The sequence below is a fragment of the Monodon monoceros genome, unplaced genomic scaffold (assembly GCF_005190385.1).
Source record: "Monodon monoceros isolate NGI ecotype Baffin Bay Population unplaced genomic scaffold, NGI_Narwhal_1 Super_Scaffold_12, whole genome shotgun sequence".
Classification (NCBI taxonomy): domain Eukaryota; kingdom Metazoa; phylum Chordata; class Mammalia; order Artiodactyla; family Monodontidae; genus Monodon; species Monodon monoceros.
The window spans coordinates 136809505-136824598 of record NW_021703768.1 but is presented as its reverse complement, the minus strand read 5'-3'; the positions used below and the strand labels follow the sequence as shown (position 1 = coordinate 136824598).

At 37.2% G+C, this 15094-nt stretch overlaps 1 protein-coding gene across 3 annotated transcripts in view; it reads left to right on the top strand.

Annotated features, from left to right (window-relative positions):
• Window positions 1-15094, top strand: part of GABRB2 (gamma-aminobutyric acid type A receptor beta2 subunit) — a 293095-nt gene that overhangs the window by 225645 nt on the left and 52356 nt on the right. For all 3 annotated transcript variants that reach the window (XM_029215666.1, XM_029215664.1, XM_029215665.1), the window contains exons 6-7: window positions 10886-11023; window positions 12651-12803. In XM_029215666.1, coding sequence (XP_029071499.1) covers window positions 10886-11023; window positions 12651-12803 — 291 coding nt within the window. The remainder of the gene's footprint in view (window positions 1-10885; window positions 11024-12650; window positions 12804-15094) is intronic.

The following is a 15094-nucleotide window of genomic DNA, read 5'->3' as shown; positions in this document are numbered from 1 at the left end:
AAACTACAGTGAGGTATCACCTCACAGCAGTTAGAATGGCCATCATAAAAAAATCTACGAACAATAAATGCTGGAGAGGGTGTGGAGAAAAGGGAACCCTCTTGCGCTGTTGGTGGGAATGTCAATTGATACAGCCACTATGGAGAACAGTTGGAAGTTCCTTAAAACACTAAAAATAGAACGACCATATGACCCAGCAATCCCACTACTGGGCATATACCCTGAGAAAACCATAGTTCAAAAAGAGTCATGTACCACAATGTTCATTGCCGCTCTATTTACAGTAGCCAAGACATGGAAGCAACCAAAGTGTCCATCAACAGATGAATGGATAAAGAAGATGTGGCACATATATACAATGGAATATTACTCAGCCATAAAGTGAAACAAAATTGAGTTATTTGAAGTGAGGTGGATGGACCTAGAGTCTGTTATACAGTGTGAAGTAAGTCAGAAGGAGGAAAACAAATACCGTATGCTAACACACACACACACATATATATATATATATGGAATCTAAAAAGGAATAGGACAGGAATAAGGACGCAGACATAGAGAATGGACTTGAGGATACGGGGATGGAGAAGGGTAAGCTGTGACGAAGTGAGAGAGTGTCATGGGCATATATATACTACCAAATGTAAATTAGATAGCTAGGTGGAAACAGCTGCATAGCATAGGGAGATCAGCTCGGTGCTTTGTTGCCACCTAGAGGGGTGGGATATGGTGGGTAGGAGGGAAACGCAAGAGGGAGGGGATATGGGGATATTTCTATATGTATAGCTGATTCATTTTGTTATACAGCAGAAACTAACACACCATTGTAAAGCACTTATACTCCAATAAAGATGTTAAACAAAAAAATCAGCAATGTCGGGAAGTTTTTTTTCAACACAGGGCCTTTGCTTTAACTTGGTAGCTCCCTTTTATGGAGTGGTACCAATAGCACTGCCTTTTTAATGATTTGGAGCCTGGTGCATGGAAATAACACATCCCAAGACATAAATAATGTTCAGGTTTGCAATTCTTCCACCTTGCAATTCAGCAAATGGCATCTGTTCACTGCACTCAAAGGGAGCAGGGATCTGATGAACCACAGCTAATGGGTAGCATGTTGACAGTTCAGTTCAGCAAGCTTGTACAAGTGCCACCCTTGGTAAGATCTGTATTAAGGTCTTACCTATATTAAGGAGGAGGGGGGCTACAGAGAAGTTATCAGACATGGTTCTTCAGCCTCCAGCGTATTCTAGTGGCTGAGACCAACACATTCACAAATCCTCTATTGCAAAACTAGTCGATGAGCAGGGATTCCAGCACAGTGCTGTGGAAACCTCAGGGTAGGAAAGAAAAGGATCCCCACTGAAGGAAGATGAGACGTGTCTTGGGAAAGGTGAAAGCTGAGATGGGGCCTGAAAATGTACAGAAATGTGATGTGAGAGGTAAAACTATTTCAAGTAACTTAAATAATTTGAACCAAGGCCTGGAGGTCAAAGGGTTACTAAAGACTGTGGGCAGAAGACAGAAGCTTTAAAAGAGGAAGAAGTATAACAGAAGATGAGGCTGCAAGATAGAGTTTTGAATGCCTGACCAAAGAATTTGCATTTAATTCTCAATCTACTGGGAGGACCATCAAAAAGTTCTCCATATTTTTTTTTTTTAAGGCATGGAAGTAGCATTATCAACCTGTTTGTAAACAAAGTAATAATAGCAGCATGTTTAGTGTAGATTAGAGGAAGGGGGGAAACCTAAAACGTTGTTCACTAGTCTATTGAGGAAAGTAAATAAAATGCAGACATCTGACGCTAGAGTGGAATCTTCTTAGTCCGAATATCATTAAATATTCAAATAAAACTTGAATGAATACAAATTTGCAGGAAACTTTTAGAGGTAGCCCCATCTCCCTTTTCTCTTCTATTATTGCTTTATTGGTGAGCATAGGTCATAGATTATTAAAGAAAACCAGACCCCTGGATACTGGCAGCATCAGAAACATCTCCTGTTGTTCCTTATAAGAGAGGTGGAACTGGGAGAAGATATTTTAATTTTGGAGGTATAAAACCTTTATTCAGAAGAAACATTCTTCTTCTCTGGGTCAGGATAGGTACCAAACATGCCTTTCCTGACTCCCATGGCAAGGCAAATGACTTTTGCTCTATAAAATCTCCTGATCACTTGCTATCCAGAGGATGGTACATGGACAAACAGCATCCTTCCTACCTGGGAGGTTATTAAAAATACAGAATCTCAGTCTCTACCTACTTAATCAGTGTTTGCATTTTAACAAGGTTTCTGGGTGATTTCTATGCATATTAAATTTGAGAAGCACCAACCTATTTTTTTTTTTTTTCAGCTAAAAGTTCTCCTACTTTTCTATATTACTTCAGGATTTAGGGCTCATGCATATGGAAAAAGCAGGGTTGGGTGGAGGAGAGGAATCCTGGTAGCCATAACCCAGTCTAGTTCTCCTTTCAAGACAAAAACATATAGGGTTTAAGGCAGTGCCTGACACAGAAGGGCTTTTTAAAACATAGCTACTGTTATGGTGGCTCTTTTTGCCTATTATTATTTTTTTTCAGTTGGTTTCTCTTACCTGGACAATTATTTTAATTGCTTCAGCGTCTCCAATCTCAAGAAATCATAAGAAACACTTCACAGAGCTAAACTGGCAGAAAGGGCTACCAGTTCACCCTGCTCCCATACAGAGACAATAAATACTAAGTTTTGCATTGAAATCCAAATAAAGAAATGATCTTTAAGGTACAATATCTAACATTTGCTTGATTATGATCAATTTCCTGTTCTCTTACATCATACAATTTGAATTTGAAACAGTAATAGCACAAAAAGATAGATTATCTTTGATGTGGGACGAATTCTGGGCCATGACTTGATGGTGTCCTCACTAAGATGCCACTAGGTAATCAAGTCTGACCCATCCTAGGCCATTTGTTTGGGGCTGCTTGAGGCCTAGAAATGATTTGACAGCAGAACATTTGTGTCTAGCAGTCCATCTTAAAGAGCAGAGTGAAGAATAAGACAATTCAGGAGTCAGAGCAATCACTCAGAGTGTCTTTGGAACACTTTCATTGCTGAATTTAAAGAGTCGTGGCTGACAAGTGAGTTTCTCTCTCTCCCTCTTGAAAAATCCCTGTAACTTTAATTAGCATTGACTGTACTCAGTCTTGCACCTTTGCACTTACATACAGGCCTCTTCATGGAGTGGAGTCCATTCTGATTGTGGAGGCTTCTAATCCTGGTCACTGAGTTAGTCATGAAAAAAATGTTTGCATTCTTGTTCTTGTAAATGGCAGTACAGTTGACCATTGAACAATGTAGCTGTTAGGGGCCCAACCATCAACACAGTCGAAAATCCCCTTCTAATTTATAGTCAGCTCTCCATACCCACGTTTTTCTGCATCCACGGTTCCACATCCATGGATTCAACCAACTGTGGATCGTGTAGTACTGTAGTATTTCCTATTGAAAAAAATCCTTGTATAAGTGGGCCCATGCAGTTCAAACCATGTTGTTTAAAGGTCAGTTGTACTATGTTACTATTGCTATGTTGATACAACGGGAGACAGAAAATGGATAACTACCAGAGAACATTTAACAGTCCAATTGAGGAGCGAAGTGTAAATAAGTAACAGGAGAATAATAAGTCACTTTAATTTTCCACTAGGAAAAAATATGGTAGCATTGATAATTCAGTTAATTCTTCTAAACGTTCTCATCAGCCTCCCCTATTTAATATCTTGTTACAGGTTCATATTTTTTGCATAGTAGTATCCTTCTAAAATGTAACATTTACTTAGTAGATAACAAAACAAATGTAAACTATCAGTAAAGTGAGAAAAAAACTTGTTTAAATGCCATGTTATGTAATAAGATACATAAGAGTTGTGAGAATCTGTTCAGTTATTATGTAAATGATTTTAAAATGGCATTTTTGCTCCTTAAATCTCATATAGTACAGGTATTTACCAATATCTATCATTTGTGTCTTAAACAGATTTATAAATTTACATATTTATCCTTCCTGATCAGGGTTTTGTAACATTTCATGCAGTTTTAATTCCTCCAGGTAAATTCCAATAAATTTGTGTTTTGGTTTATTCATAGGCCAATTGAATTGATGTGGATTATGTTTTTAATGATAACAATACAATATAATTTAATCACTCAGTTTCTGGAATCCCATGAATAAAATATAAAAGATGAATTTATTTTGCAAGACATTAATGAGGAGCTTCAGTGCATCTCCTCCTTCTGATACCTTTTAAAAGATATCTGATTTTTTACTCATTATTATTATGACAGATGTAAAGTCAGGTCATATGTATTTGCATATGTTTTATTTTTTAATTACATTGAGAGACCACTAAATATTCCTTGAGAGAAAATTCAAAGAAAAGAAGAAAACTAGGTCTGCTTTCAGCTAATCCTGCACGGTATATTGAGCTGGCTTTTGAACTTGACCACCCTGGCACTGTTATGGATTGTTGGTCTTTCATCTACAGAAATTGATGATGCAAGAGCATATACTTGCTTTCCATTTGCAACATTCTATCCTTGGTTAACCCAAAATGAAGTCAAGAAGACTGAGGTTTTTAAAACCAGCAGTAGCCAAGGAGCATATACAATATCCTGCTCCATTCTGTCAGATTCCACAATCATAGGCATCAAAATAACCTTCTAATGTGTTTTTTTTTAAATTGGAGTATAATTGCTTTACAGTGTTGTGTTAGTTTCTGCTGCACAGCGAAGTGAATCAGCCATATGCATACACATATCCCCTCCCTTTTGGAACTCCCTCCCTCACCCCCATCCCACCCAACTAGGCCATCACAGAGCACCCAGCTGACCTCCCTGTACAGCAGGTCCCCACTAGCTATCTATTTAACACACGGTAGTGTATTTATGTCAAACCTAATCTCCCAATTCATCCCACCCTCCCCTTCCGCCCCTCTGTGTCCACACGTCCGTTCTCTATGTCTGCCTTTCTATTCCTGCCCTGCAAATAAGGTTCATCTGTACCATTTTTCTAGATTCCACATATATGCATTAACATACTATATCTGTTTTTCCCTTTCTGACTTACTTCACTCTGTATGACAGACTCTAGGTCCATCTACATCTCAACAAATGACCCCATTTCATTTTTTATGGCTGTGTAATATTCCATTGTATATATGTACCACATCTTCTTTACCCATTCATCTGTTGATGGACATTTAGGTTGTTTCCATGTCCTGGCTATTGTGAATAGTGCTGCAATGAACATTGGTATACATGTGTCTTTTTGAAGTATGGTTTCTCAGGGTATATGCCCAGTAGTGGGATTTCTGGGTCGTATGGTAGTTCTATTTTTAGTTTTTTAAGGAACCTCCATACTGTTCTCCATAGTGGCTGTATCAATTTCCATGCACACCAACAGTGCAAGAGGATTCCCTTTTCTCCACACCCTTTCCAGCATTTATTGTTTGCAGATTTTCTGATGATGACCATTCTGACCAGTATGAGGTGATACCTCATTGTAGTTTTGATTTGCATTTCTCTATTTTTTATTTTATTTATTTTTTAAATTTATTTATTTATTTATTTATTTTTAGCTGTGTTCTTCATTGCTGTGTGCGGCTTTCTCTAGTAGTGGCAAGTGGGAGCTACTCAGCTACTCTTTGTTGGGGTGCGCAGGCTTCTCATTGCGGTGGCTTCTCTTGTTGCAGAGCACAGACTCTAGATGCGTCGGCTTCAGTAGTTGTGGCTCACGGGCTCTAGAGGACAGGCTCCGTAGTTGTGGCACATGGGTTTATTTGCTCCATGGCATGTGGGATCTTCCCGGACCAGGGATCGAACCCATGTGCCCAGCATCGGCAGGCAGATTCTTTTTGTTTTGTTTTGTTTGTTTTCTTAATTTTTTTATTGAAGTACAGTTTATTTACAATGTTAGTTTCTGCTATACAGCAAAGTGATTCAGTTACACACACACACACACACATATATATATATATATATACCTTCTTTTTTTATATATTCTTTTCCATTACAGTTTATCATAGGATTTTTTTAACATCTTTATTGGAATATAATTGCTTTACAATGGTGTGTTAGTTTCTGCTTTATAATAAAGTGAATCAGCTATAACAACACACATATCCCCATATCTCCTCCCTCTTGCGCTCCCTCCCACCCTCCCTATCCCACCCCTCTAGGTGGTCACAAAGCACCGAGCTGATCTCCCTGTGCTATGCAGCTGCTTTCCACTAGCTATCGGTTTTACACTTGGTAGTCCATATATGTCCATCCCAGTCTCTCACTTTGTCCCAGCTTACCCCTCCCCCTCCCCATGTGGTCAACTCCATTCTCTAGTAGGTCTGCATCTTTATTGCCCTCCTGCCCCTAGGTTCTTCATGACCATTTTTTTTTTTTTTTAGATTCCATATATATGTGTTAGCATATGGTATTTGTTTTTCTCTTTCTTACTTACTTCACTCTGTATGAGAGATGCTATGGTCCATCCACCTCACTACAAATAACTCAATTTCGTTTCTTTTTATGGCTGAGTAATATTCCATTGTATATATGTGCCACATCTTCTTTATCCATTCATCTGTCAATGGATGCTTAGGTTGCTTCCATGTCCTGGCTATTGTAAACAGAGCTGCAATGAACATTGTGGTACATGACTCTTTTTGAATTATGGTTTTCTCAGTGTGTATGCCCAGTAGTGGGATTGCTGGGTCGTATGCTAGATCTATTTTTAGTTTTTTAAGGAACCTTCATACTATTCTCCATAGTGGCTGTATCAATTTACATTCCCACCAACAGTTCAAGAGGGTTCCCTTTTCTCCACACCCTCTCCAGCATTTATTGTTTGTAGAGTTTTTGATGATGGCCGTTCTGACTGGTGTAAGGTGATATCTCATTGCATTTTGATTTGCATTTCTCTAATGATTAATGATGTTGAGCATTCTTTCATGTGTTTGTTGGCAATCTGTTTATATTCTTTGGAGAAATGTCTGTTTAGGTCTTCTGCCCATTTTTGGATTGGGTTGTTTGTTTTTTTGTTATTGAGCTGCATGAGCTGCTTATAAATTTTGGAAATTAATCCTTTGTCAGTTGCTTTATTTGCAAGTATTTTCTCCCATTCTGAGGGTTGTATTTTCGTCTTGTTTATGGTTTCCTTTGCTGTGCAAAAGCTTTTAAACTTCATTAGGTCCCATGTGTTTATTCTTGTTTTTATTTCCATTTCTCTAGGTGGTGGGTCAAAAAGGGTCTTGCTGTTACTTATGTCATAGAGTGTTCTGCCTATGTTTTCCTCTAAGAGTTTGATAGTGTCTGGCCTTACATTTAGGTCTTTAATCCATTTTGAGTTTATTTTTGCATATGGTGTTTGGGAGTGTTCTAATTTCATTCTTTTACATGTAGCTGTCCAGTTTTCTCAGCACCACTTATTGAAGAGACTGTTCTTTCTCCATTGTATATTCTTGCCTCCTTTGTCAAAGGTAAGGTGACCATATGTGTGTGGGCTTATCTCTGGGCTTTCTATCCTGTTCCATTGATCTATATTTCTCTTTTTGTGCCAGTACCATACTGTCTTGATTACTGTAGCTTTGTAGTATAGTCTGAAGTCTGGGAGCCTGATTCCTCCAGCTCCATTTTTCTTTCTCAAGACGGCTTTGGCCATTCAGGGTCTTTTGTATCTCCATACAAATTTTAAGATTTTTTGTTCTAGTTCTGTAAAAAATGCCATTGGTAATTTGATAGGGATTGCATTGAACCTGTAGATTGCTTTGGGTAGTAGAGTCATTTTCACAATGTTGATTCTTCCAATCCAAGAACATAGTATATCTCTCCATCTATTTGTATCATCTTTAATTTCTTTCCTCAGTGTTTTATAGTTTTCTGCATACAGGTCTTTTGTCTCCTTAGGTAGGTTTATTCCTAGGTGTTTTATTCTTTTTGTTGCAATGGTAAATAATTCTTATTTAAAGAGAAGGTATTAGCTAACCTTTTTGAGCACTATCTACCAGTTACTTTTCTAAAGTATTTTACAAGGAACAACTTATTTTTCTGGCATAACTGCTCTGTGAAGTAGCTATTACTGTTATTATCCTAATTTTCAGATGAGAAAATGGAGGACAGAGAGGCTAGGTAGCTTGCCCAACTAATACATAAGGAAAAATATATAATGAAGGATTTTTGGATTATTCTCAAGGGTTATGTTATCCTTGGGTGAATTTTTTTGAATTCACTCAGAAGATATTCATTTAATGCCGACTATGTGCCAGGTACTGTGCTAGGAGCAAGAGACAGAGATATTAACATGATGAATACCTTCACATTGCCAAGCATCTGGATAAACAACCATTGTCCAAAACCACATGTATATTAAATAATTGTTGTATTAATTCAATAATTTATCCCAAGTACCTATTCTCTGCCAGGTATTGTCTAGCAAGCACTGTGTCAAATATCTGGCTTTTTGACAGAAGTCTGTATTTTATTATAATGTTTCTACCTATTAAATACCCATTAGGCATCTCCTGTACAGCTGTATTGAAATGCCATTGATATTCCCATGCCTCTGCCTACAGAGAGCTTCTGTTACAAGATTTGTAGTGATGAATAAAAGAAGCTAAATACTGAGGAAAGGAAGCTGGAGGACCAGAAACACACCCTTCACTAGTTTATACTTAGTCCTCTATTGGCAGTAGTGAGTTGACTTTTCCCTTGTTCTCTTGTTTCAAAGATGGCTGCATTCTAGAAAACTATTGCCTCCTTGTTTCATAAATACCTTTTTTTGTTTATACACAGATTCAATTTTACAATACATTTCTAAATATCTAGCTTGATTCTAGGAGAAAGTTGACCCTCTTTTTTATTTTAAACTGTTTTATGAATGGTGGGGTTGTCATTGACTCTAAACAATTTCATAACTGAGAGATGTGTACAGATAACCAGTGACAAATGCGACTTAATTTGAGTTGACATTCTGGACTCTGAGAGTTCCCATGGCCACATTAAGAAAGTTGCCATCTTAGAAAAAGAGCAGTTATACTTTGGGACAGACACCTGAGTTCTTAGGTTTAGGTAGCGAATATTAATGGAGTAGATTAATAAGGAGTGAGAGCTCTTATCTGAGAATCAGCTTGCTGTGTCATTCACTTAATACGTGGGGTTTCCTTTAAAGCCAAGAGTAATTTACTTTTAAATCTAGTTTTCTATGAAGAAAGAGATTCTCTAGCAAAACAAAGGCTCTAAGTGAGATCATGCTAATAAAAATGTTGGTGTTCTATAATCTATTTAAACTCCACCATCTTTATTACAATTTATGATGTTTGCAAGTAAATAACCCTTTTGAAAATCATTAGCTATTATCCAAAAGCCTATTGTTAGGGAAATGCAAGTTCAAGTTTTCAAAAACTCTTCCAAAAAATCTGTATATCTATTATCAGATAAAGATGGCTACTCTTTTGAATAAAGAAGACTTCAGATTTCTAGAAAAGTTAAGACAACGCCTGAGCTATGCTATGGTTGATATAGATTCTCAAATTGAGGGTAGTGTAGTTCTTTGAAAAATAATTTGCTTCCACTTTTTTGGAGATATGACTTTCTCTCTTTGGAAGAAATGTGGTTTTTTGGAAATCATAAGAGCTAAGAATCAAAGAATTGATGTTCAAATCCTCAGTGTTAAACTAACTAGTTACATGTCAAAAGACAGAAACTTAAGCAGTTTTCTCATTGGTTTTATTGCTTTTGAAATTGGAGGAGATTCTCTGTGCTGCCTGCCTCCTAGACTCGTAAAGATTCAGCTATCTGGGTGCAAATGTTCTTTGAAGAGATAAATGTGATATACAAATATAATGAATGCTTTTGGGGGGATTTGTGGGGGATGCGTGAGTTTGTAAAATATTGGTATTCACTGGATTTCATTGCATGCTTCCCTGTACAGCATTGTTTGCAATATAATATGTGTTTATTCACTGCAGTTATATGTGTGCTTACTAATTAGAATACGTGTGTTTGTCCCACTCTACCCCATGGATTGAAAGGATCATTATAAAAGAGGTCATGTTTTTATTGTGCAGAATCCTATCCCCAGCAACTGCACTGACAAGCATAGTAGAGTCCTATCCCCAGCAACTGCACTGACAAGCATAGTAGGTGCTCAATAAGTAATTGTTGGATGAATGGAGCCAGACCCCCTAAATGCACTGTGCATTTGTGGTGTACACTCTACATTTGTACTTACTCCTTAAAGCTGCTGGAAATTATATGTTGTTTTGAATTTTTAGGGCATTTTTTGGGGGGTTTAGATATGCTGCAAAATCAAATTTGGAGATCATGTCTATGAATGTTAAAAAATTAATGACTCACTTCTTCATAATCACTTCTCTTCCGACTTAAAATCCAAATATTTTGTAATTCAGATATTTTGTATTGGCAGGGGGAGGGTTTGGTACCATTTAATACTGTACTGATAACTTAAATGATTTTTCTCTTCTTTTGTCTTCTCTTACAGTACAATCCAGGGTTATGTGATAATGTGATGCTGTTTGAGAGAATGAGGTTCATAATCAGATAAACCTAGGTTCAAGTCCCAACGATACCACTTCCTAGTTACAAGACTTAATATAAGCTGTTAATTTCTCTAAGCCTTTGTTGCCTCATGTGAGCCTAATTATACTTCCCCAATGGGATTATTGTGAGGATTAAAGATAGTAATATACTTAAGGTGCTTGGCGTGATACCTAACACATAATCACCTTTAGCTGTAGCTATTATCGTTTATACAGTTCATTTCCTAAACAGTTAATTTTTTCTATTTTGTTTGTCTTTTTTTTGTGTATCTGTATATGTGTTTGTGTGTTTCCTTTTACAGATGGATATACAACTGATGACATTGAGTTTTACTGGCGTGGGGATGATAATGCAGTAACAGGAGTAACCAAGATTGAACTTCCACAGTTCTCTATTGTAGATTATAAACTTATCACCAAGAAGGTTGTTTTTTCCACAGGTTTGTATCAGGGCAAATAGTTAAGAGAAAAGGGGCTTTACTATATTTTGCCAAAAGGGTTCACTTATATCAGGATCAGGTCCCAGGGAAGGATGGGGACTCTGGAAGACTTAGATCTGCTGAAAATGCTCAGTTCCCCAGCAAGCCCATTTGGAACCCATCCATTTACTTTCAAGAAGGCACCCCCAGCAAAGCAAATGTCTCTCATGCACTATCATAATTCCTTGAAACATACTGAGGACAGCCAGGTCATAGTTCACTCAAGTCTGACCACAGTGAAATTCTCTAAACACAGGGTGGGAGGACTTCACATTTTTCTCAAAGGGTAGGACTTTCTTTACGTAGCCTTACCTACTGTTTTGGAGCTAAAATCTTTTCCAGATGTTGAGATTATCCTGATACATTTACCATTCTTATTCTTCCAGTATTGAGGTCAGACTTGTTTTCATCAGCACAGATTTTTAACAAAAAAGCCCAGGAATGCAATAATTTGCTCCATACTCATTAAAAGAAAAATAAGTCCACAGGAATATCCCTCTTTATATTTTTCTTATTGAAATGAATTCCCCAAGCACAGAAATAGCTAATACAGCAACTGTAGATTTTGAATTGTCTGCTAAGGACTCAGGCACTTCCTGTCCCTGAAAACTACTTCAAGCAAGAATACAAAATAGCCTCCAGCTTTGCAAAAGAAACAACAGAAACTTTTCTTAGGTTTGAGGTTCTTTGAACCCCTGAGACACTATAGAAATGAGTTTCTACTTAAAATATTTTTACTTTAATATTAATATACTTGCTTCAGTCCAAGAGGGCTAGACAAGGCTTTCAGTTAGTAAGAATATCCCCCCCCGCACACACACACACACACACACACACACACACACAGACACTCACACCATTTATCAATGTGACTCTTTTAGGTTGTAAGACTGTATTCCGTTACATATCTCATTTAAAATGTAATTCCCCAGGTTCCCACCATCAAAAGACCCAGCTTCAAGAATCTGATCCTTAGTTATATCTCCCACAAACATTGCTCAGGAAAAGTGACTCTCCACCTTTTGGTGGGTCAGGAATCCTTTTAAAACTTTGATGGAAGCAATGAAATTAGAAAAATTACTGCATACACATGAAAACCTTCACAAAATTTCAGGGATTTGCTGCATTAACTGCAGCCTTGCCACTGATCCTTGCCTTAGAATGCATCCTGGGGCTTGTGAAGAGATTTCTTTCCCTATAATCAGAGTGTGCAGCCTTATTCTTATATACATAAATGTACAGGATGGACTTGCTGAGAAACAGTTAAAGGGGAAACAAAGGGACTGTCTCAAATTGTCTTGTCATCACAGTTGCAGAGAATGAGAACCTTTGATTCAGTGTAGGAGGCTGAGGAGGGAAGAGCTGGAATTCTTTCAATTACTGATGAGTGTGGAATATATTTAACACTGAGTAAGTCCTGCTAATTAAAAGCCCTGTTTTCTCAGACCACTTTTGCAGAAGAAAGTGCCCTTCACCAGGAGCTAAAATTGAGTTTAGGAAAGATATACAAACTGTTTATGGGCCTTTAAAGAAAAGTATCCTATAAATATTGATTGATAACGATGATGTTTTAAAATTGTCTTTCTAGGTTCCTATCCCAGGTTGTCCCTCAGCTTTAAGCTTAAGAGAAACATTGGTTACTTTATCCTGCAAACATACATGCCATCTATCTTGATCACTATCCTCTCCTGGGTCTCCTTCTGGATTAATTACGATGCTTCAGCTGCAAGAGTGGCATTAGGTAGGCATCAATCTGACTGCTTGTGGAGTGTGCCTGTGTGTGCGCCTGAGTGCACGTGCACTTTCCTTACCCTCAAGTTTGCGATGCGTGATGAGACCGGACTGCGCACATTATAAGAATTTGGCTATGAGACGTTGGGTGATCTGATTCAGCGTTAAATCAGTTAAACACAAATTAAAACTCTTTCATGTCAAAATTAGTTAACTATGTAGCTGTCGGTAATGAAATTAGTCCCATCAGCTTGATATTTTTATTGAAGCATAGTTCATGTAATATTGCTAGATAATTGTTGTTTTTATCTGTGTTTCCTTACCTGGGAAGAGCTCTCTTCCATCTTTTTTTTTTTTTTTTATTCTGAACAAGAAACAGAGAAATGAAATGTGCAACTAATCAATGAGCAGAAAATTCTGAAGTCTTAACTAAGATTTTGGGATAGCATGGCAGAGGGCAGGAGACAACAAAGTAAGAATATTGGGAAATCATCCATGCCATCACTTATCTTATGCATGATGTTTTTCCATCATAACACCAGAGGAAGAGAATAAATTGTATTTCATGAACATTTTTATGTTGCTGACTCCAGATATAGTAAATGTATGACCTTTTATGCAATCTTTATTATTCTGAGTTTTGACTAATCCCTTTAAATTTTGAGTTAAGTGCTTCACCAGTATATCTCAATTAAATCATTAATTCCTTAGCAAAGTCATTATTCATACAATAAAAATTTTTTGAGCACCTACTATGTGTCAAACATACTGGGCACTGGAGATAAAGCCAGTGTCCTTCTGGAAGTTATGTTCTAGCAATAAAAGGTAAAAAAGTAAATTTATTTTGCATTTAACATGCAAATTATATAATATGGTAAACCTGTAGAGTGGAAATAAGCAAGGTAAGGGGGTGGGTATACTAGGGGTACAGTTTAGAACAATCAGGGTAGACTTCATTGATTGCCAATGGATAAAGACTTGAAGAAGATTGAGTCACATAAATGTCTGGATGAGAATATTCCAGCTTGATGAAAAGGCCCTCAGGTAGAAACATGCCAAGCAAGTGAGCAAGGTGGCCTGTAAGGCAGATGCAGAGTGAGTTCAGGAGTAGAGATAATGTCAGGGAGAGGGGACTAAAAGATGGTGAAATGGTCCAGGGGCCATAATAAAAGTTTTGCTTTTATTCTGAGTGAAATTAGAGCAACACTGAGCAAAGAACTGACATGATTTCAGATACAAAGGGATAACTTTGGCTGCTGTGTTGAGATTAGATTGTGGTGGTTCAGGGATGGAAGGAGAATTAATTACCTCCTGGACTGAGTCAAGTCCCCTGTGATATATTCTCTTAAAATACTATAGACCAACCTTGGAGACCAGCCACAGTTATAATTTATATTTATTTGGTTTGTGACGTTCATTTTCCTCATGGTACTGAAGATACCTTGGAGGAAGGTCCATATCTAATTTTGCTTCCATTATATTTGTAGTGTCTCACACAGTGAATGGTGTCCAGTAAATAGCTGCTGAATAAAGTGACGAATGGAATTTGTAAACATCCTGTTATTCCAAAATGAAAATCTGTTATCAATTTGATGCCTATTATAAGAATAATACATAAGTTTTTTACTTTTTGAAAGAAAATTGTCAAATGTCTTTTATGTGAGCAGTTTATTACTAGGTCAGAAACACCTTAACATGGTATTTAGATAAATAGCAAAATCAGTGTTGTCTGTTTTATAATATAAATGTAATATTCATGTCATCCAAGATAAGCTCTAGATGAAATAATTGAAGAGAAAAGTAAAATTGGAAAATGTGTCAAAATGACTAACATAGAAAAGATGTGAGAACTATAAAATACCTAGATCTAAAGTATAACCATATTTTTTTGGCCATGCTCAGAATTGGATGCTCAAATTTATTTTTTCTGTATCTGTTTCATGAGCATATAGAAAAGCAAGGCAAAAATTATGATCTTATTAGAGAGAAAAAATTAAATCAGAAAACATATGTTCCTGAAGAATAGAATTGAAAATTAACTTTTGGTCTGTGTTATTGGGTAGTGTTTAAGGGCACAGGTTTCTGAGTCAGAGACACCCCAGTTCAAATTTTGACTCTGCAACTTCCCATCTGTGTGATCTTGACCTCGGAGCTCTGTTTTCACGTCACTCTTTTCCTACAAAGCTGGACCTTTGTAGGAAACTCAGGGCTCTGGACTCCCACTGCTTTTACCCAGCGTATCTCTGTCTATCCCTCCAATTACAGCTTTGGGGAAACTAGTCCCCACTGTTGGAGATGTTC